This window comes from Cottoperca gobio, chromosome 4 (assembly GCF_900634415.1).
Source record: "Cottoperca gobio chromosome 4, fCotGob3.1, whole genome shotgun sequence".
Classification (NCBI taxonomy): domain Eukaryota; kingdom Metazoa; phylum Chordata; class Actinopteri; order Perciformes; family Bovichtidae; genus Cottoperca; species Cottoperca gobio.
In genome coordinates, this window is record NC_041358.1 from 2,516,499 (window position 1) to 2,539,864 (window position 23,366).

A 23,366-nucleotide genomic window follows, 5' to 3' on the forward strand; every position below is an offset into this window, starting at 1 on the left:
TACATTCAAGATGAGTCGCATTGTGCTACTTTACTAATTATTTATTGTTCAGTTATGTCCCTTTTTAGTCTGCTTGTTTTACCTCCTCTACACATCGCTTGTTGCCCTCTTTTTCTGTGCTTGTTCAGAAATGTACTCCCCTATTGAGTGTGTTTCCCTGTTGTTGATCAAAATAGTAAGTACTAATAATAGTAATAGTTTATTGAAACCCATTCTTATCTTAATTTTTGAAGACGTAGATCAGTCTTGGACTCATTCAAACAGGAGTTTTCCATGAACATATTCAGAGTTCTTTTCTTTTTTGGCAATTGGGTTGGGTTATACGGTAATGTGAGTGTTAGACAACATTGAAAACATTTGAAAGTCTTTACAAAAACTGTTAGAAACTGATGACTGAAGGGGAACTGCACATTATTACTTTGGCCCATTATTCTGAAACCCCCAATATTACGAACAATGTACCGTAAAAAGCATTGGTTAATTATTGTGCAGAATGATCGGACATTACCGCTTTAACCCCCCCTACTGGCTAGTTATCATTGACTTTGTTGGTTGGCTTGGTTATGTTGAGGAACAAAGAGTTGGATTGGTTAGGTTTTGACTAAGGCAGAGTAGGGCGGGTCAGGCCTTCACCATAGTAGGAAAAAGGAAAAAGTTCAATGGTGTATTTTTAGAGCATTGGGCCTTCGAAACAAGGTGTTTGTTTTCTGGATATTGGACAAATGGGCTGTTGGTCCAATGAGACATTTTCTGATGATTTGGGTTTCAGAATAATGGGCTGTTGGCACAATGGCATGGCACCAACTAAAATGTCCAGGAGCTAACAGCATCCTGCACACTGAGGAGATTGTAGCTGGATTATTGAAGCCTGGTAAACGTCCCTTTATGGACACAGAGGTAATTGTACAAATGTGATGTGAAACTATTTATAGTGGACTTTGTCAAAGGAGTTCATCCTCCCCTCTCCTCCCCTCTCCCTTGCTCATCTTGCTGTATTCCTTCCTCTCTCTCTCTCTCTCTCTCTCTCTCTCTCTCTCTCTCTCTCTCTCTCTCTCTCTCTCTCTCTCTTTCTTTCTTTCTCTCTCTCTCTCTGATACACACACACACACATTATATTCTCAGGCTTACTGGTTCTCTCGGACCAGCGAGAGGTTGAAGCTGGACTGACCTGCAAGCTAAGCACATCCCTCAAATAGTCATCCGCACCTCTTCAATAAATCCCTTCTACAAGCCCTGTGTGTGTATCACAGAGGTGAGATGAGATGCTTAAAATAGGACAGACAAAGGGATGGAGGGATGACTAAAATGCTGTGATGTTGTGAGGATTTATCCTACGACGGTGGCGAGTGGAACGATGGATGGATGGATGATGGGAAATAGAAGGAGTATATGGATGAGACTGACTAAAGCGCAGGTTGATGGAGTGTTTAGCTGGGTGACTGACTAAGCCATAAGTCTCATGTGAGCCCGTATTCTCTCTCTCTTTTTCTCTCTCTCTGTTCTATCCCTCTCTCGTCCTCTCTTTAAAATAACACTATGTTCTGTGCGTTGACAAGCCAGGATGAAATGATTGGCCCTTAGTTTTCCCCCGACTGCCCTCTCAGATAATCACTACACCTACTGGCTGCCTCCACATGCTGACTCTACTTTATTAAAGCAATCTCTCAATACATTATGTTACTGTGGTTAAATGTCACTGCTTTGACTTAGATGGGTTTGAAAACTTCAAAGTGTAGTTACTTCACTTTTTGTGCCATACAGTATATGTTTATCTCTGTTCAGTGCAAAGACAATGAACTCATCTACAGTATACCTGGACCACTATATAACCATATTATTACCAGACGTCCTGGGAGAGTAAGATATGGAAATGAAAATGTGCCGTGAACAAAAGCTTGAATTCTGGAAGAAACAATGCCACAGCCACTTTACATATACACAAAGGTAAATAATATTTAAAGCTACATTTAATGGATGATTTTAGCTTGATGGGGGAAGGTGGACATGCTGAAATGTGTTAGCAATGTTGCATATTTACACATCCATGTTCGTTTCCACCTGACAATTGTAAATCCAATATACTCTCTCCTTTAACTCTGGTTTAGTCTCTACCAAAAATGTGGCTAAATGCTCCATTATGTTCACCAGCCAGTCGCTAACTTTGTCTCTCTGTGGTTTGGTGTTGGGCATATAAAGAACAGCAGGCTCTTCAGAGCTTTTTCAATAAAAAATGCTGCCCTATGCTGCTAGCTGTGGGCTGGAAATCCAAAACAATTAGCTAAAAGATGTCCAAACACTCTGCAGAGTCTCTGAGTTCATCGCTATGAGCAACTCATTTATTCAATTAAACCTTGTGAACATGACAGTTTATTATTTACCTTTGTCTTAATTGTTGTTTACGCTGACAGAGATTAGGAAATGCAGGCGATAGCTTGGATTGTTATCTAATCTGTTCCATTCTTTATGTAAATTAATATTTCTTTGTGCAGCTTTAACATACTGATGACTACAGTTTTAACATCATCAAAAAAGCACATGGTACTTTTCATGTTTTTACATATCAGATGTGTAAAAGTTGTCATTTCTTTTTGTACTATAGAATTCCCAAAGAGAATAGGCTGGAATACTGAATCCACATTCAAAAAAATCATTGTTGCTCCCATTGCCCCACAGGACTATCTCATGGGGGACTTGTATGTGGTAGAATAGTGGTTGGAACCTGCTGTAAATGCAGATCGTCCATGGGTTTAAGTTTGAGATATGCTACATTTGTTTCGTGTCTCTCAGTGTGTTTCTGAACATATGATGAGACTGCTGTCACTGACTTCACGTGCAACATCTGTCTGCTTGTTACTGTGAGTCAGGCATGTGTGAGCTGCAGTGTTTAACTTTCACAGTACAAAGCCTGCTAAAGGCTAAAGGCTACTGGTAAACTGTCACTTTTTAGACTGATGCAACAAGACTTAGTTTGAAATTCATAGCTTTAAAGTTATACATTTACTTATATCTTTCCACTTTGGCAGACCCATTATAATATAGTTTGGAAACTTTTTGCCTTAATATATCCTGTTTTGCAAACATACATTTACGTTTGTAGCTGAACGTGAATATGACAGCCTTTTGTTGCTGCTTTCATTGACCTGCATTTTGGTTATTTTGTCAAAAGATGTTGTGATATCATAACAATGATTTGTCTGACTGCTGGTTACATTCTGTAGTACTCCTCGCGTTTCTCCTCCTCTGTCTCTCTTTCTCACTAACTACCAACACAGAAGTACTTTTGCTGTGTGAAGATGAAGTCAGCGAAAAGTCTTATCTTTTCAATTGTCCATAAATACAGGCATTTAAATACACTGAGGACTGAAGCTGCTCAAAAATAGACCCGGCACGTAAAGATAGTGAAGCTAGGTAGAGCTTTGAGATGCTCCCAACCCGGTGGGTGAACACACACTCATTAATATTCACATCAATTATTTAATATTCATTTATTAATATCCCTATTGGCTACGGAACGCGACGCAGCCGGATGCTGTGTAAGGGCCGTATTTTAGCGTCAAGTCAAGTTTGGTATCTCTGGAATTTTTTTATTCAAGATTATAGTAAAAGAGGTTATGCGGGTTTAAACAATTTGTTCCTGTGGAGCTCACATTTCTCATTATGATTATGCACATGTCACTGGAATCAATAGGTTTAAAGAACTTCAGGTGTTTGATTTTCCAATATTTTGTCTTAAAATTTGATTTTGTTTTAATTTTTGTACCAAGCTATTTTAGGTTAGTCAACATGCTACACATGCATAGCGACATAATATTGGCTATACATGCGCCATACATGCACCCCCCCCCAATACACCGGACATACACACACTCTCACGCCACTTTAATAGCTGTCATTGAGCGTCAGTGGAATGGCAGCAGTGTGACTGCAGGCTGCCGTGGCTGATCGGAGCTCATTAGAACAGCAACTCAGACTGAGGGGATTCAGAAGGGATTTGTTACACTGCTACAGCACCCCTGCCATGGCCAGAAGGTGAAATAGGGGGAGATGGAGAGAAGAATGAGGAAAAGGTTAAGAAAAAGAATTGCAGTTACATTGGAAGCAGAGGGAAGAAACTGAGGAAAAAGAGAAGGGGAAGAAGGAAGGACAGAGAAGAGAAAGGAAGAATGTGAGAGAGAGAAAGGAGCCGGGAATGTAGACGAAAAGAGAAACGGAGAGAGAGCCAAATGAAGAAAGCATGTGAAAGTGCAGATAAAAGACAAAGAGAATAAGGTTAGAAATTGAATGAATAAATAAAAAAAAAGCGATAAGATAGTCATGAAGAGCCAGGAGAACGGTAAATAAGTGAGGAAAAGGTGGATGAAGAGAGAAGGTGGAGTAGTGTGGAAAGCAGGAGCTGAGAGGATGCACAAAGATAAGATGAACACCTTATTGATCCCTGCAGGGCACAGCAGCAACACAGATGAGTAAACAAAAACCCAAACAGCAGAATACAGATAAGACAGGAAATATGAGTTTTATGAATAAAATCACAACTTCAAACCATGGTCATGGTAAGCAGAAATTAATGAAGGAAAAATATGCATGGTGTGAGATTCCAACAGCAGAAAATGATGAAAAGGTCCAAATTATTCAAATTAATATGAGTTTGTGTGTAGCAGACAGCTAACAGTGTGTATGTAGAACAGGCAGTGGAAAATGTGCTGGGATCCACATTCAAAGGTCTGCAGAGGGTAAAGCGAGGAGGCAGGAGTCAGAGGACGGGGGAAAAATGAAGAAATGAAGAAGTGCAAGTGAGGGGAGGATGGGAATAAGAGGACAGGCAGGAAATGGAATGAAGACGCGAGGTGAGGATTGAAGAGGGATTTTCCAGTTGGTTACCCGGTCCCGACCACGTGTGAAATTTGCTCTGAACACCCGGTGGCGTTCAATCACCAGTCAAGTGAAGCAACAAGGAAATAATTATATTAGTAGAGAGGGAGAAATGGAAAGAATGAAAGGAAAATAGGGAAAACGCAGACAGAGAGAACGGACAGGTACATCTTTCACATCTTACATCAGTGTTCTGCTGTCTGAGTCTGAAGCATCTGGATTTAACACAGTGCTGCAAAAAAAATGTTATTCTTTTACATATTCAAATGAACTGATTTCCTTCTTTTTGGATCAAGTCTCAAATGATATTATTATACTGTTGTTGTAATTAGTGTTTGTCTGTCTTGTTTCCAATAATTCACGCTTGTTTCTGTTAATTATTAAGACGTCAGACACTGCTGTGTGGAAATAAAAACAAATTGGAATTTTCCTTCACTTTCCACCCCATTGGAATTATTTTAAGACTCAGTATGTCTCCAAGTGTTAATCAACGAGATGTGTTTTGGTTCATTTAAGGACATCGACTTTCAAATGGTGACATTTCATTATACATAATCTATAATTTAATTTGAAACACTGTGGGGGGTAGAAAGCCACTTTGCATAATCTATCTTGCTTAGCTGTCATTAAAGGATACAGCTCGGGGTATTTGATCTTATTCTTAGTTTGTATGACAAACAGATCCCCTGAAGACACTACAGCCAACACTACATTTGTCAACACGCCAGGATGTATCTTTCACCTCTCTACCATCGAGCTCCACTCGTGTTCAAAAACCATTAAAGACACGTACAAGAACATTACTGATGAATTGCATGAACACACAGGCGTTCAGTCCACTCAGTAACAGTCTAAGGATGTATAAAGAAAGTGATCGGTGGCCTGCTGTACATTGTATGCCAAAAGTTTTAGTTTCTAAAATCTGAAAAAAAGCATGTTGTCTTTAGAACAGATTCAGTTTGACACTGTGTTTGTAGTAGCACGTTTCAGAACGGGATGGAAGGCATGTGAGTTTTGTTTTCCTCTGACCAATAAGTGCTGAGTACAGACGTCTCCATGACGCTGAAGTCAATTTCAGTTGACACAGAAGCCGCAGCAGTGGAGTACCTTGGTAGCCGAGCGGTTACAGCACATGACATATGCATGTCATACCCCTCTCCCTCTTTCCCCCTTTTCTACTGGGTCATCTGTCAAATAAAGGCAAACATGTCAAAAAATAGACTGCAGTGGTTGGAAGGAGCAGTTAACTGGAAAGCTGCGGTTAATTCTGTTGTCTGTCTGTGGGTGATACTGAACTGAGCAATGATCACGTTATCATTTGGCTCATACAAACTTGAAACTATGAAGCTTCTGTTCTCTCTGGTTTCCCTCTGGTGTGTAAAGACCTCCCTTTGTAAAGGCTCTTCATGTGAGGGTAATTGCCCTGCTCCACAATAAGAGAGACATAAATAATCAGAGGAGGTCAGTGAGAGATGTGATAAATATTATGATGACACAAAGAGAACTTACAAGATGGACAACCACAAACAGATGGAGGTCAAATGCAGTCATGTGCTCGTAATGATTTAGTTTGTCAGCTGACTGTGTACGACTGTTTATCAGAGAGAACCTTTCCTGACGAGAATACGTAATGTGCCATTTCCCAAAGCAACAACAATACACTAACATGAAACATGAACACATGTATGTCTGTAAACAATAGTGCAACATGAACACAACTTATAATATACTAATGACCTGAAGAAGACACAATGCACTCAAACTGCAAGAAAAAGAAAATGAGATTATCTAGATTTAGATGAACGTACACGAAGAGACGAGAGGAACAGACATAGATGGACACACAGGGGCACTGACGTTCAGACGCTGGGTGGAGAGGAAACAGAGTTATTGGCAGCAACACACACACACACACACACACACACACACACACACACACACACACACACACACACACACACACACACACACACACACACACACACACACACAAACACTCGGCAGGACGTGTACTTTAACCCATGACTGATTCATGTACTTTAGAGGGAGTTATCATCCTACAAATTGCATTTAAATGTTGGCAGCAGAGGTGTGACATTATTAAACCATAATTATACCATTGCATGTCATTTACTAATATCCCCATTGGCTGAAGCCAAAACAGCAACTATGCTTCCTGGAGTCCACTGTTGACAGCATGAATGTGTATATATATACTATATATATTATTCAACTTTATACTTCTAATCCCCTTCATCTCAGAGACAAATATTGTACTTGTTACTGCACTACATTTTGTCTTGTAGCTTTAGTTTAAAGATGACAATTTGTCATTACCTTCCTGTCTTGTAAAAAACCCGTATCTCCATATTTGGGGGGTTTTGAATTTGATTGCTTGTGATAAACTGAAGGATGAAGTGTTCCTTTATAGTTTGGGAACAATTATCCTACTTCTTAAACTAAATCAACAATTTAAAAAGCCTGTTGGAATGCATCGTCGTTTGTCTGAGCTCATGAAAAGTTATTTTAACAGGACAGCAGTGAATAATAAACCCAACAGTATTTCAATTTAGCACAACCTTACACATCGAAGGCAGTACAATGCAGCAGTAATATTAATCCATAGTAAAACACTGACTCTTTTACTGCACAGTGACTTTACTTTTGGTACTTAAATGCTCTGCTCATAACACTTTTACTTGAGATTTTAAATGCAGTACTTTTAAGGTAGTGGAGTATTTTCTGTGTGGTATTAGTACTTTAACTTAAGCAAAATATCTGAATACTTCTTCCACCACTCCATAAAATAATAAGGTCATCTTACTTGGTGGTGAGAAAGCTTTCAACGATATCTTGTGGGCTTCCTCAGTTGGCATGAAGAAGATGGAGTCGTTATCACGGGACCTGAGTTTAGACTTTAGGTATCAGGTGGTTGTGTATGGGGAGGGATGGTAACACATCTCTGGTGTAGAATGTGGACGTCGATGAACTCTGAACTCTTCCTTCTTCTTTCTTTGCTGTGAGAGATTTGTTTGGTCTGGTGTGCGCTGTAGAATAGTGCTTTACAAGGTGATTTGTCAAGTTGCAGTGAGAAGTCCTGAACAACTCTTATCTCAAGAGAGACATCATTAAACTGTCTGCCTGTACACACCTGCAGAACATTGATCTCTAATCTGCCATCATCACAGGAAACACACCCTTGACTTAGTCAGTCGCAGAGGATTCAGGTAAAGCTATTATTTACAGACTTCTAAGGTGAACCGTGAGAAGAAACTTACATGTTTAGTTTGATGTATTTAGTTGTTCTTTTGTCTTACTGTACATGCAGCATGAGATCAGCCTTTGAGATGTTGCAATCGGCAATGCAATGCCAGCATGTGGCCATTAGGCAAATCAGCATGCAGCATAAGAAGTATTGACTAAATCCAATCTGGTTTATCAGACATGGAATATGATGTTGTAGATTGTGAAGACGTTTCCAATGTTGTGTGCTTCTAAATGACCAGCGTTCAATTTGTTGTCCCTCTCAGCAGTTCATGTGTCCCAGATGACACAAAGCAGCATGTCATGTCTTGCTGTAAAAAATACTTGCAGCCACTTTTATGGACTCATTAACAGAACTGCGGAACAATCAATGAAAACAGCTTCCTTTTCTCCACTCTCACTGCCTCTCTCTCTTGTTATCTGTCTGCTATTATTCTGCAAGCGCTGGCTCCCTGTTTTGCAGTTGTTTGTCTACATATCATTTTTTTGTGCGCCGTTGTCAATAAACGGTGGTTTGTTTAGAAATATGGTAGCTCGGAGGAGGGGCAGGAGAGCTTCTGTCTGCCAGTATGGCAGTATGGGCTGGGCGGATGGAGGAGATAACTGTCAGCTTCATCACCATGTGTGCTTTGAGTTCACAATTGTTGCTCCTCTGTGTGGTTTGACTGGAGAGAGGCACAGCGTCTGGGATTACTTAGTCTGACTCAACAGATGTTTCACAGGGAAAAATGGAGATTTCTATTCCTGTTTCTAAGCTGGCAGATGGAAAACACAAATTGTTCGCTACCTTAATGCTTTAACCTTCTCTCCCACGCTGTTGCCACTTGACTGACTGCCGCCTGCATCCCATGAGGCCTTGGAAAAAATAGCATATGCTAACTGTCACGTCCCTGGGTTATAATAAAAAACACCACTTCAGAAAGACATTAACTCCCATATTCTGTCGTAATCGCTTTAAATTATTATTATTTCCTTTACATATAACATGAAAAGAGAGGTCTGCCAATTAAAACATATACATCCCTATGTTTCTAATTTGGTGTCACGCATTTCAGGGTTACCCATTTTCTTCAACAAGCAAGCAGCAGGGTGTTATCAGATGTTAGTTCAAAAGCCTTTTTCTGGGTTCAGAGGAAACTGTGTGAAGGATGAGAACGGTCCTCAAGTGATGTCACTTGAATCAGTGTCAGCTGGGGCTTTTTGTAACTTTGAAAATTAAACAAATCTGAGTGTGTGGAGTTGAGAAAGAAGTGACCTTTGTAGCCTGCTCCTCACGTTGCTAGAGGACCACAGCTATATTAGCCACTACTTGCATAACACACCCAAAATGCGGAAATAGATGTTGCCAAGTGAGTTGCATCGTGGGTAACGTAGGTGCTAGGAAGGAGAATGCATGGAATACAAAATACTATATCTTTGGTTCTGCTGAACCGATTTTTACCTGTTTTTATGAGTGTTATGCTACATCAATGGAGTCGAGATAAGTTATAAAACCAAATTCTGCTTCAGCTTCACACCAACAGAAAAAAGACGTGGACTTGCTGCACTAAACGATGGGAAAATGGGTGTTTATAAATGTCAAACGTCTATGTTTTAAGAATGCAAATTAGAAACTGCTTTAACTTACATAAACACGCAAATATATGTTTGTAAAAAACATCCATGGGATACAAAAAAAAACGAATTATCACTCATAAGAAGTACTTTAATTTACAGTACTTAAAGCTCCGGAAAACTTGTTTTTGAATCTTGAGTACTTCTCTATAACATTAAATATTCATGACTAATAAAAAACAATCAAAACAAGTCATTCACAACTGTCATCAGATTTCAACTCAAATATCGTTAAACATAATTGGTAAATCTCTGTAAAATAACTAAAACCATAATTCTGTGTTATGCATCTATCGCTCATAGCAAAAAAACTGATTAAGAAAATATGGTTTCATGACATTTAAATAGGAGAAACATACTGGACATGTACGTGGGCCTTATATGTGCATCACTGAGGGAATTCAGTTCCAACAGCCCGCTGTGTTTGAAACTGTTATAATTTTCCATCAATATACAGAAATGTGAGAATATTCCACTGGTTTCCTCGTTTGACATGATCCAAAGGGACCATTTAGCGTGCTTCAGTTTGCCAAAAGTAAAAGAGGTTTAGTAGGCAATTCTTCTGTGTCCCTGAACAAATAACAAAAACTGCTGACTTTTGAAGGCGGCTGACAAAGCAGTTCATCCCCTGCCATCAACATGGCAGCTAACATGATTTCATACAGTGAATATGGATTGTATAATGTTTTCAGAAAAGCAAACTTAAATTTTGCCTAAGCTATGTTTTTTTCTTTTTTTCTTTACATAATTGTTACATGTAACTAATGTGGATGAAATTACATACAGTCAAACTATGTACTACATGTATTTATTTATTTATTCTTTAAGATGTATAGATGTCCAGTCTTCAGAAAGTTAATTGTGCAGCCATTTGTTTAAAAAAAGTGTCTTGGTTATTTGGATATTTTTTAAAGATGCATTTGTTTGAGTGTGTTGGAGGAAAAGCTTGTCCTGTCATAATAGGGAATATAACTAAACAAAGTCTGTGGAGCTGTCCCCTATCAACCATACTGTATGTTAGTTTTTAAATAATTCTTTATCACTCCCCAACTTTTCTTTGGGGTCCATCTCCCAGCCCTGTCCCGGCTCAGCTGAGTTTCTGCCAGAGACATATAAACCTGGACGACACAGCCAAACTAACAATCCAGCCTCACCATTGTTGAGCGATGATGCTAAAATAAGGTGCATGATATTGATTGGACTTGATGTACTTATCTTTAGCAGGGGAAGTGTTTGTGTCAACTCCCACCACAAGAGTTTATGTTATTAGCAATTAAAGTTGTATGATGATATAGTGATTAATGGCAATAAATACTTGAGAACGGGAGACATGATATACAACATTGATCACTTCCTTGCATTTAAAATGGATCACTGATTGTACCTGGCACTTTAGGTCATGCACTTGAACTGGTGCACTTTAGATTGATGAGGAGCTGAACAATTTGATGAAGCAAAAGTAGAACAGTATAACAACATCACCATATACACATGTGTACCCACAGTGAGGGAAATCACTGCAACCCTCAACAAAGAGTCGCAGACTGTACTAGATCCTGTAACTAGTAATTAACTCGTCTTAAACATATCAAATACTAAGAGCATTTTATTTGGAACAAATCACTCAATGAATTTGATGCAGGGATGTGCACAGGGCCAACAATAGCCCATTCACATTTGTAATTTGCTCTTATCCAGAGCGACTTACAGTGAACTAACTACAGGGACAGTCTCCCCGGAGCAGCTCAGGGTTAAGTGCCTTGCTCAGGGGCACAATGGTGGCAGTCCTGGTGTTGAACTCACAACCTTCCGGTGTTCTATGTGGAAGCTGTACCACTAAACCGCCACCACACATTTGCCCTCTGTGGCACACAGGGTACACATGTTTACTGTCCTGGTTCCCTAAATACAAGTAGCCATAAGTTAGACCAAATTAAATCAGAGCCATATATAAATAAACAAACCAGTACAGTCCACCTGAACGAAGATCTGACATCATTCAGTGATAGTTAAAGGGTGCCATAGGAAGAATAGTCTTGTACACATATCATAATAACATTGTTACTGGCCAACATGATGTTTGTGATTCACTCCTGTGCAGCCGGATGTCTACCCCTATGTCATTTCCCCGTGTGCGCCACAACGGGCATCAAAATGCTTGGTTGGATGGTTTTATCTATATTTCTATCTGTAGTGAAATTGTTTTAAAAGTCCATTTCAGTTTACAGTCGGATGTTGCAGCCATGTTCCTCATTAAAACCACCACTCCCCTGACTTTTCATTTAATTTGATTTCATTTGTCATCTAGCAGAGTGACTTACAGTGATCTACAGGGACAGTCTCCCTGGAGCTACTCAGGGTTAAGTGCCTTGCTCAGTGGAACAATGGTGGCAGCCCCTCTATTTGGAAGCCTGACCACTAGACCACCACCACCACCACTACCCATGGCTTCAAACAGAAATAGAACACATGATCATCGCTAGTGAATTTAGGTCGTTGCTCACAAATATAGCTGGCAGATTTGGACAGGAAAACCAGCCAAACATGGCGAGAACAAGGAGGAATCATTCTAGTAAAGTTGGGTAGTAAGAGTGCATGAAAGGTTTGTAATGAGAAAACACAAGAATACAGTACAGTGGATGGCAAGGGTGTGAGTTTAGTGAGTGAGAGTGAGAGTGGAGGGGACTGCAGTGCAGTACAACATGTAACGGTTCATTCAGTCATAACAACGTAGCTTCTGAACTTAATCTTAACACTATATAATTTCAAAGGGACCAGCTTGTTGCGAGTCACCCATAGTGAAATGTTTTTTAGGTGTTCTGAGAAAAGTTTGAGAACCACTGGTTTAGACAGGTTTTATCAAACTGTAACTGTAAAAGACTTTGAAATATTCGAAATGCGTTGCATTGACTTGCAGTAACATTTTTGTGTGTTTGTGTGTGTTAATGTGTGTGTTGGCTGATACATAAACTCATATCTTAGTTTCGCGTTTTAACTTCCCCCTGTTATCATATTTCTCTAATTACCTCCAGTTTGTTGATGTGCACGCTAAATTATCCATGATTAAACACTCACATGCGCACACACACAAAGTGGTTGTGTGAACCTTTTGTCTGTATATCACACACTCCAGTTTGATCTCCTGTCTTTGGCCTCCCTTGTCTTCCCATTCTGGTTTTCCTTCTGATGATGTTGTTCACGTCTGTACTCTTCATTGTTTCATACCTCCCTGCCACTCATTCCCCGCCTCTCTGTCTAGAATGTGTGTGTGCTATTGTGAGGAGAATAGGATGTGTGGTTTCACATGTGAGCTGCCTCTAGCCAAAGCGGGTATGTGCGCCTATCTCCGTGTACATGTGTGTAATCACGTCATATCTCCCTTGTCGGGTGTCTAAGCTCATTGAGTTTTGTGTGTGTGTGTGTGTGTTTCAATTGTGTATTTTTTTACAACTTGTTATGTCTGTGTGTGTGTGTGTGTGTGTGTAGCTAAATAGGATTTCCTCAGAGTATGAAATCTGAAGGTGAGCCCATCCAGGTGGAACATTGACTCCTAAGCAGTGTGGAGAAAAAAAAACACATACTGGGGATGGGTTCATGTTCTTCATCACACACGCACGCACTCACACACTGACGCACTCACACACGCACGCATGCACACACGCACTCACACACGCACGCACAAGCACACACGCACACACATGCACACACACACACACACACACACACACACACATTTCTCGTTCTATAAGGCGAGCAATTAATTTGAATTAATTCCAGTTAACTTGCTTAAATTTTTTTTTTATTAACCTCACTTTATATATGTTATGTTAAACTACTACTGTGCATTTTGTTCCCTATACACGGCCTTTCAATTTCCATTTTCATTCTTGCTTTCCTTGATTACTTTCTTTATTTACTACAGTTGGCGGCCTTGCACAAATATTGACTAATTAAACAAAATGACTACTTTCACTTAGTATGGAATTGGAACACATATTTTAAATTTGAGAAAAATATCAATTGTTTTACTCTCTAGCTGATTTGTTTGTTCACAAAATGATGTAATAAATACAAAATGTCTTGTCTTCCACCAGCAGAAAGAGCTAAATGTACCTCGTGCAAGTTGGGCTGCATTATATATTTTATTAGACAAGTAGTAGTCAAGGTAGCTAGCTTTATTCTTACAATATCATCATTAATATAGCTGTATAATGGTAACAATTTAGCAGTAATATGGCCTTTCAATTTTACATATATTTATTTATATGAATTAAGATGAAATTAAAGTGTTTACCAGTTTCAACTGTGATTGTTAATGCAGAAATCATATGTCAAACTATTCCTCATAACCTATATCCTCGTGTATTTCAACCCCAAGAACAGACATTAACATTCTATTGGACAATTCCTTCTCTCTGATGATGTTTCTAAAAGTTTTTTTTTTATTCTTACTCAACAATATTTTCACGTGGTAACTATTGTCTGGTTAATGATAGAGTTAAGGAAACCCCCATCCAACACCTTGACCTGACTTTCTACATAAAGGGCAAACTACTCCTTACATTGGCAGTAAGCAGTGGCATAAAAATAAACCTGTCACAGTATACACTTTTATTCTGAATGTGTGTAGTTTATACTGCAAGTGTTATTGCTGCTGGCGGTATGCATCTAGTCTATGGCTCTCTCCCAAAACGATCCCCCCTCACCAGCACGGAGTGTCACACTGGCAGCTCTGGAGGGTACTCCGCATTAAGGGAAGGGTATAAAATTAAACTGTACACTCCACCATAACCGGGAAACATCTGTCACCAAGCATACTGATGGACACCTTGCTTGTTAAGCTGTTGAGTAATATAACCTACTGTCATGTGCAAAAAATAGACGTTCCTCTTAAATTGATTGATTGTTGTGCATATGGGTATAACACAAATTAAATGACCCTCCTACTAATTATTGGTATTTTAATGTTTTGCAAGAGGCAAGAAAGAGAAAAGTGGCATATTAAATCTAGAATATCATTACCTGTCTTTGTCTAAATGCTGATTGTTGCTTTGCTTCTGTGTTGCAGGGGACAGACTTTGGACTGGACCGACCTACTCCAAGTACATCCACCAGAACCACTGCACCGCTACTCCTGCTGCTGTACACCTGTCAGTCATCTCAAAATGATAGAAACCCTCATCACTGACTGGCCTGTCTACCTTCTGAGAAGTGGAGCTTAAAGATGATATCTTTGCTGTTGTCTTCTTCATTGCAGTGGTTGTCTGCTGGACCTTTTTGAGGAATTATTTTCCATATTGTGAGGAATATTACTCAGATTTGTCTTAGAAAACTGATGGCTGCTACATTTCCACCGGATGGTTTGCACTGCTTGGATTTTAAAAAGGATCATTAGCAACCAGGCCATCTTCTATTCCGGAGTTACCCACTTATGCCTGTGTGTGAATGTGATTTTAGTGTGACTGTGTTTGTGTTTGCATCTGCATGGCGTAAGTGAGAAATAGAAAATAAGGAATTTGTACTCTGAAAGGACAACAGAGGACGCAGCAAACAAGTTGAAAAGAAGGAGTAGCAGCCATGTCCCAGTGGAGGCACCAGTCAAGGACTGGGTGTCAGCTACTTCAGACTGCCAAGAGTGGGAGCAGGATGATTGGATACGTAAGGCTTGAAGGCTTCAGCATCGGCCGGTGGGTGTCCTCTCTAATATGGCTGGGACTTCTGCTGCTGCAGGCGTCTCCAGCTGCTGTGTCGGCTCAGAAACTCGACGAGAACGACCCGGTGGTCACCACCGTGTACGGCAAGCTGCGGGGCATTAAGAAGGAGCTCAATAACGAGATCCTGGGTCCTGTTGTGCAGTTTCTGGGCGTCCCGTATGCAGCTCCGCCCACTGGCGAGCGCCGATTCCAGCCACCTGAGCCCCCGACGTCGTGGCCAGAGATCCGAAATGCTACGCACTTTGCTCCGGTGTGCCCTCAGAGCATCGTGGAGGGCCGCCTGCCGGATGTGATGCTTCCGGTGTGGTTCACCAACAGCATTGACATAGTGTCCACATACGTCCAGGACCAGAGCGAGGATTGCCTCTATATTAACATCTACGTCCCCACTGAGGATGGTGAGTTAGCCTGCGGGCCCAGCGCAAGATGATTGTGGGGATAGCGGGTGGCGGGGCGCAGGGTATTGAACCCAGAACAGGATGGTAAAGAAAAGGGTGTGTTCTGTCTGTCTGTCTGTCTGTGTCTGTCTGTCTGTCTGTGTGCCTGTCTGTCTGTAGAGGGAAAGCATGACCTTGTGCATGTTTAATGTGCATGACACTACTTATAGTACATGAGTGTGTGAGATTGGTTTTGTGAAAGAGAGAAAAGTGTTCATACACGTGTGTGTGGCATCCATTGAGGCCATTAATCCTTATTTCATTCCACTCCATAGCTGACTCCTTCTTCTTTCTTCCATTCACTATCCTTTCCATCCTTTACTTCTCCTCCACCTTTCTGTGGCTCTTTCTCCTCATCGCCTTATTTGCCCTCCTCTACAGGTGTACTCCCTCCATTCCCTCATGTCTGTAGCTCATCATAGCCTATTGTGCTATGTCACAATGGCTACAGTTCATTAAACAAGACAGTCGTTGTCATGATCATCACCGATTGATTTGGCTGACTGGCTGAATGACTGGCTGGCCGACTGATGGACTGAATACTGTGCTGATTGAGCTGGTGTGTTTCATTCTTTCCTTCTTTCTTTATTTCTCCCTTCCCCTCTATTCTGTTTCAGTCAGTCAGCTTTGTGTGTGTGCGTGTGTGGGAGTGTGTGTGAGTGTGTGTGTGTGTGGGAGTGTGTGTGAGTGTGTGTGAGTGTGTGTGAATGTATGTGAGTGTGTGTGTGTGTGTGTGTGTGTGTGTGTGTGTGTGTGTGTGCGCGTGCGTGTGTGCGTGTGTGCGTGTGTGCGTGCGCATGCCAGCTCCTGTGTGCATTGCGCGTCCAGGGGCTCGATGTTATTCTTTAGTCTTTTATTCATTTTACAGTCAAAAGAATATCCAAGGAATGTGCCAGGAAACCGGGCAAGAAAATATGTAGACAAGGAGGTATGTATGATCTGAACGCAACCTGTACAATGCCACAGCAAGAAGAATCTAGGAGGAAAAAAAAGAAGACCTATGTGGTACAGCAGAGAGCAATCGTGAGATCAAGGTCTACGAATTATTCAAGGTCTCAACTCAGGGCATCTGCAGGTTTTCAGAATGATACATTTAAGAGACAGGACCTTTTAAACGCTACCTGGAAGTAAATTTAGGGACAATTTTATAAACCAGTTGGAAAACCAACTCTTCCTCTGACGGAACATGCCTAATGCATCTCAGAAAGTATAAGTGAGCAGAGCAAGAAAGACTCTTTCAGATTCAAAGGACTTGATAAGGACCATTAGATGTCCTGCAGATATTAGCAATAACTCTATTTGCTACTTCAACCCTGAATCAGCCATGTAATTTGTAGACCTTGTGATGGCACAGTATTGGCGAGGTTGTGTTGCACCGCACTCCCTGATCAAGTGATGTGTGTGCTCTCATTGGCCAGCACAATTGGGCAATCTTTTATTGGCTGCCAGATCAGGGGTCAGGAGGTGTGTAGTAATGATGGTCGATGTGTGAGGAGATAGCAGCATATTAGATCAGGCACACACACACACACACACACACACACACACACACACACACAGACACACACACACACACACACAGACACACACACACACACACACACACACACACACACACACACACACACACACACACACACACACACACACACACACAGTGATGTAGTTGTATGCAGTGTTAAACAAGATGAGCTAAGGCTGGACCTTGACTGTGTAATCTCCATTAAAAGAAAGCAGAGCTGTGTTCATGTTGGCTCGTGCTACTGTATCAAGCACTGTTTCATCAAGATAATGCCCTCTGTCTTTCTCTCCCTGTCTCTCAGTCTCTTCCTCCCTGGATGTGTGCACGTTGTTGTGTGTATACGTCGGTGGGAGAGTGCAAGTGTGTGTATGAGAGAGAGAGAGAGACAGTTGCTGACAGTGTCCTTGATAAGGTCTGGGTGTTAATGTAATTTTCTTGGCAGCTGCCTGCATTATCACTTAGTGTACATCCTTCCTCTTCTTACTACACAGATACATGTACACTCTAACCTCCCTTGTCTTTTTCTCCTCTCCTCAAACGTGTTGCACACACAGATACATAGAGGGGGAATGTATTTAAACTGAGAGATTAAAGAAGCTTACATATTAGTCACACAGCATGGAAAATCATCATTATAAAACCAAGACCCAGACAATCTGTTGTGAATTTTTTTATTTTATGGAAAAAGGGGGCTTAGGTTTAGAAAACAATGTGTTGTACTAACAAAAAAAGAAAAGCAAGATGGTCGATCTGTAGCCTTGTTACCGTTTGTTTCTTTGGCTTTAGGTTACTCCCCACTGGCTGTGCACTGAGCGAACAATAACCACAGTACTCTCAACACATGCACTTCATCAGGCAGCGTTGCTCCGCTCTTCTAAACAGTACCCCATAGGTAATTAAAATGTACATAAATTAACTAAACATTAATGCATGTAGGACACGTTGAATATTTTTATACAGTATAATATGAATATTAATTTCTGGATGTAGCTGAAATACAAGTGTGGAATATAATTTAAAAAGTGCTCCGTCAGAAGAGAAGGTTCAAGAGTCATTCTAGCTCAAATGAGAAGCTTAATGCAATTATTACAGATATGTGACACATTAAAGGAACTAAGTAAGAGAACATAACATCTAGTTAAAAACACAAGATAGAATAAGAAATTAAGTCATTTTTCATACTTGGAAGTAATCTTTGCAACCCTGTTAGGAATATACATCCATTTTGGATTTGGAACCTCATGATGGTGGTAAAACAGAAAGCTCTATATGTAGCGAGGTAGAGATGAAAAGGTTGCGTTAGTGGATGTTTTTTTATCGTGTCAGGCTTAATTGCAGGAGATTGGAGTTTGTTTCCTGCTACAGAGCTGCAATTAACCTTTGCCTTTTTATTAAATATAGCAAGTCTTCCCAGAACCTTTACCAAGGTTTTTTATTTGCTTAAATGTATCTTTCCCAACAGTTTTATCTTAACCATAGTGTACTTGTTATAGAATCGGAGGGATGAAACCCTCTTTTTAATGGTCACACAGCACACAGTGAAATTTGTTCTCTGCTTTTAACCCATCCTAGTACCAGGAGTCTAGTACTAGGATCAGTGGGCAGCTAATGTACAGCTGCCTGGGGAGCGATGGGAGTGAGGAAGGGGGATGTTCAGTGCCTTGCCCAAGGGCACCACGACAGGGCAGGAGGTGAACTGGGACCTCTCCAAGTAGCAGTCACACTACATTTTTTTAGGTCTGGTCAGTGATTTGAACCAGCAACCCTACAGCTCACAGTCCAAGCCCCTACTGACTGAGCCACTGCCAGACAAGTACTACTGCGGGACTGCCGGACTACTTAGGATCCATAATGTGAAACATTGGTATGCACACATATTCTACACAAGAGTTTTAAAACATAGTCATTGGACTTCAAAATAAAAGTAGTAAAATGCAATCCAGGGTTTTGTTTTCATCTAATATTGATGTTTTTTTCTGGTGATAAGTGAACAGAAATACATCTATACTCAAATACATATGTATATGATGTGATTCCGTCAAAAAGCAGTTCCTAGTTAGTCAGTGTCTCTGTTAAGGTAGACACTGAGTGTGTATATTGGTTGAATAGACATGTTCTGTAAGAGACTACATCAGAAACAACATTATATAAGTTAGCTATAAGTAACTGGAGGCATGGCTGTGAAGTTATACAAGTTTTACAGCCTCACAAAGATCCTTCAAGTAATCATACAGTCGATTCTACAGCATTCTGGATGTTTCCTTTATAGTGGCAGAGCTACATTTTCCATGGATACTTTCAGTTCAGTCATCATCAGTAACACAGTAGCACAAAGTGTGGTCAGTGGTGCGTGGTGAGAGGACAGATCATGGTGAGGCACTGGGTCATTTCATGGCTAGATGTGTGCAGCCACAGTGACGTCTTCGGTAACAGGGTTGGCTCAGAAGAAATACATTATCAGGCTGGTAGGGAGTCAAATCAGTCACGATCAATCAAATGAACTGTTTTTATCAACCTTAGTGCCACAACACTACAACTGTTGTTGTGACCGAGAGAACCGTTTAGAGTTATAATAAAACTGACGTCCTTGTGGAACCTTACATTTAATTAGCTTGGGCGGAAATACGGAATGTGTGCCCACAATGTTCCCAGCAATCTTGAAAATCCATTGATCAGTTCTTGAAAACGTGCAGAGCACTTATTTGGGCATTGTCTTAATTAATTGGGAATTTGACCAGAAGAGCATTTGTTGGTTTCACTCTGCTTTCTAAGCATGGCCAAATTCACACAGAACAAAGAGACACAAGGTTAAAAGGGGCAACAGGAAGAGAGCCAGATATAGGCAGTGATGAAGAGCAGCGAGAACAGGCAGACACGCAGTAATATCGGAGTCAGAAGGACAAAAACAAAGAGAGCCAACAGCAGCGGTGAAAGTGAGGCAGTGTGTAATTGCTGTGGGACTCATCTCTGTGTCCTCATAAGGACTATTGTAGTGTTTTGTGGCATGCTGGTTCAAAGAAGTCTTCTGTGGTTAAAAGTAGTGTTTTTGATGTGTCTGGAATAGAGTACGGTCATTAAGTTATCGCATGCTGGGATAGTGGTCTCTGTAATGAGATCCGAGGTAGCAGCACTGCGGTTGGTCTGCTTTCTCCCTGCAGCATGCATTCACAATTCATTTTCAAAATGAAAGCAAATGCAGTGGAATCTCACCTCTCACAGATAGACAGCTAACTTAACAAAAAAGTTGAAGTACAACAAAGTCTGACTGACACAGAGATGAGATCATAGACAGGATAACAATGACATGAGAAGCTGCAGCTTGTTTGAAGTCATATTCATTTGAATGACATTCTGTAGCTGCTGTAAAGATACAACACATACATTTAAATGTTTACAAATGCTTTTATATATGAATTTCAGAGGCCTGTAGATCTCAATAATTCAAACTATTAACTGTGTTTCATTCTATTTTTAAATCTAGTACTGGTAAGCTGTAAAATCTACATTGATAATTCATATTATTTTTAAATACATGAAAAAAAAGAACACCTTTTTTCCCTCCTTGCTCGTTCCACCTGAACCAACAGCTGACTAAAGGAATGTTCATGTCTCAACCCTGCGGGTTGTCAAAATGCATTATGGGTAACAGAGAAGCACAAGCTGATGCAGAAGTACAAGCAAGAGGTTGAAGAAAAGTTCAAACAACACAAATTATCACACTTTGAATAATAACAGCAACTATATTAGGATTATTAAATATTTTAAGATGAAGATATTTATCACACACTGACAATATCAGAACAGAAAAGTGTCACAAAACCAGAGTTATTTTGTCTTTAATGATTCATTGGTTTCATTGGTTTAGCGTTTTGTCGTAAGGCTTTGTTCAAGGATGCTTTCTTTTAACAATAATTGTCATTTCAGTGTCTAAGAACCTAATTAATAGTTTATGACTTTTTAGCAGCGAGTGACAAAAGTCGGTCACACTAAAATGGACTGGTGTCTGGAAACAAGCCGTCAGCTCTGTTGATGCCTGAGTGGAGCTAAAGCTCAGACAGGAAACACATTGGTCTCTAAACACGTGGTATCCACTAGGACTGCCAGTGATGGCCAGATCTGTACAAGTGCAGGTGTTCTTAGTAAAGACATTAACTTGAACTTAAACTGTGTGGAAGAGTTCACCAGCGATATCATTATAGTGTCATAATATTTTGGATTCATTATGTAGGTATCCTGTGCAAGCCGTGTGTATTACATCCAGAGCTGCAGCTAAATGTGAGACTGTAGATGTCACAATCTGTTTTTTGTGTTTCCTGTTTTATTTTGAAATGTTCACTTCCCCTTGTGTCTTGTCTTGTTTTACTGCATTTGGGTCCTGGAGGTGAAAATGTGACTTTCAATTCACTAACTTGTGAATTTGGTTCACAAACTGTGACCTGGGTCAAGTTTTATTCTAAACTTTAAATCAACTTAAGCCAGTTGTTTTATTTGTCCTCGTAATAACTCACTTTAAAAATACAGCACGTGATTTCTTTTTTTTCTTTTTTTACAGATTAAACAAATAAGGTATAGAAGTGGATTTACATCGGTATTAGTATTGCAATGAGTCATGGAGAAAAAAAGTTGCTGACATTGTTGATATTTAGTCATATTTTACATTAACAACGTTAACGCTGGTTACGGGGGATGAGGTAGAGTTTGTACTGTGTGAAGTAATGACACCCTGCCATTTGCTGTGCAGCCGCTCTCACTGTCGATGCCAGCTGCTGGCAGAGTGCTGGGTCTTACAGCACTCTGCTTCTGTGCTTCATGGAATCAACTGCTCACCCTTCAACACTGTCAGACCTTGTAAATCAAAGCAGAAAAAAAACAACTCTCTTTACGGTGTCTCTGTGGTGTGTTGGAAGTCCCTTTATGTTGAATTAAGCATTTGGGCTTTTAAAAGCCAAAGTAGGACATTTAACTGTAATCTAGGCCATTACCCAGCTCGTACAAGCTGTTTAATATCTCAAATATTTCCGGGAATATTTCAACACGTTGCATTATTCTGAAATGTCTGTGCACTGTCTCCACTCCAGAGGGGTTTAAAATAGAAGCTCCATTGTTGATGTGAATTTCGTCAAGATGCAGACAACTTCACAGTAGGTGAGTTTTCCCTTCATGGCTCCCCTTCTCCCTCATCTCTTTCTTCTCCCTGCGTCTCTTTCTTTCCATCTGATCTACCTCTGCAGCGGTTGGCCTTTTCCCTCATGTCTATCTCTGTCTGTCTATCCATCCTGACCTATTCACCCTCCCACATCTCACTTTCCCTCCTTTTCTCTCTTTCTCCTGTCTTTACCTCTCCTACTCCTCTGGCTTTGTCCCAGTTTTGTAGTTGTTGAAGAAGGATCCTGCGGGAGTGGACTCACACACATCCACTCAAAGACACACAAACAGAGTGGAGGAAATAGAAGGCAGGAATAGCCATGGCCCGTCTTGTGTTTGGGTCTCCCTTGAGGGGCTCTGTCACCTCCACTCATGACTTAACTCCTCAGTTTCTTCTTATGTTAGTGTGTGTCTGCCTAGATGTATCCATGGATTTGGGTATGTGTGTATGTGTCAGGATAATTTTAAGTTCTGTCCTCTCTGACAGGGTTTTGTGTCAAAGCTTGGCTGAGTAGATGTGCTGGCTGCTGGGAAGGTGCTGGACTTGTCATTTTCAGCTCGGCCCCATTGGACCATGCGTTAATTCTGAACCAAACTTAGAAAGAGAAAGAGAGAGAGGGAGAGAAACAGAGCTGAGTGAAACAGAATACATCCAATCTGGGCCAAATCCTCTCTGTATTGTTTTGTAGTCTACTGTTAAATTACTTAGTTTTGGCCATGAAGTGACAAACGTCCATCTCCCCAACTGCGACAAACTCAGCTAATAATTAATACCAATGAGCTGAACTTATTCTCTGAATA

At 40.6% G+C, this 23,366-nt stretch overlaps 1 protein-coding gene across 1 annotated transcript in view; it reads left to right on the forward strand.

Annotated features, from left to right (window-relative positions):
* Window positions 1-23,366, forward strand: part of LOC115006922 (neuroligin-1-like) — a 179,940-nt gene that overhangs the window by 13,319 nt on the left and 143,255 nt on the right. Inside the window, exon 2 of the mRNA XM_029429550.1 lies at window positions 14,816-15,859. Coding sequence (XP_029285410.1) covers window positions 15,325-15,859 — 535 coding nt within the window. The 5' untranslated portion in view covers window positions 14,816-15,324. The remainder of the gene's footprint in view (window positions 1-14,815; window positions 15,860-23,366) is intronic.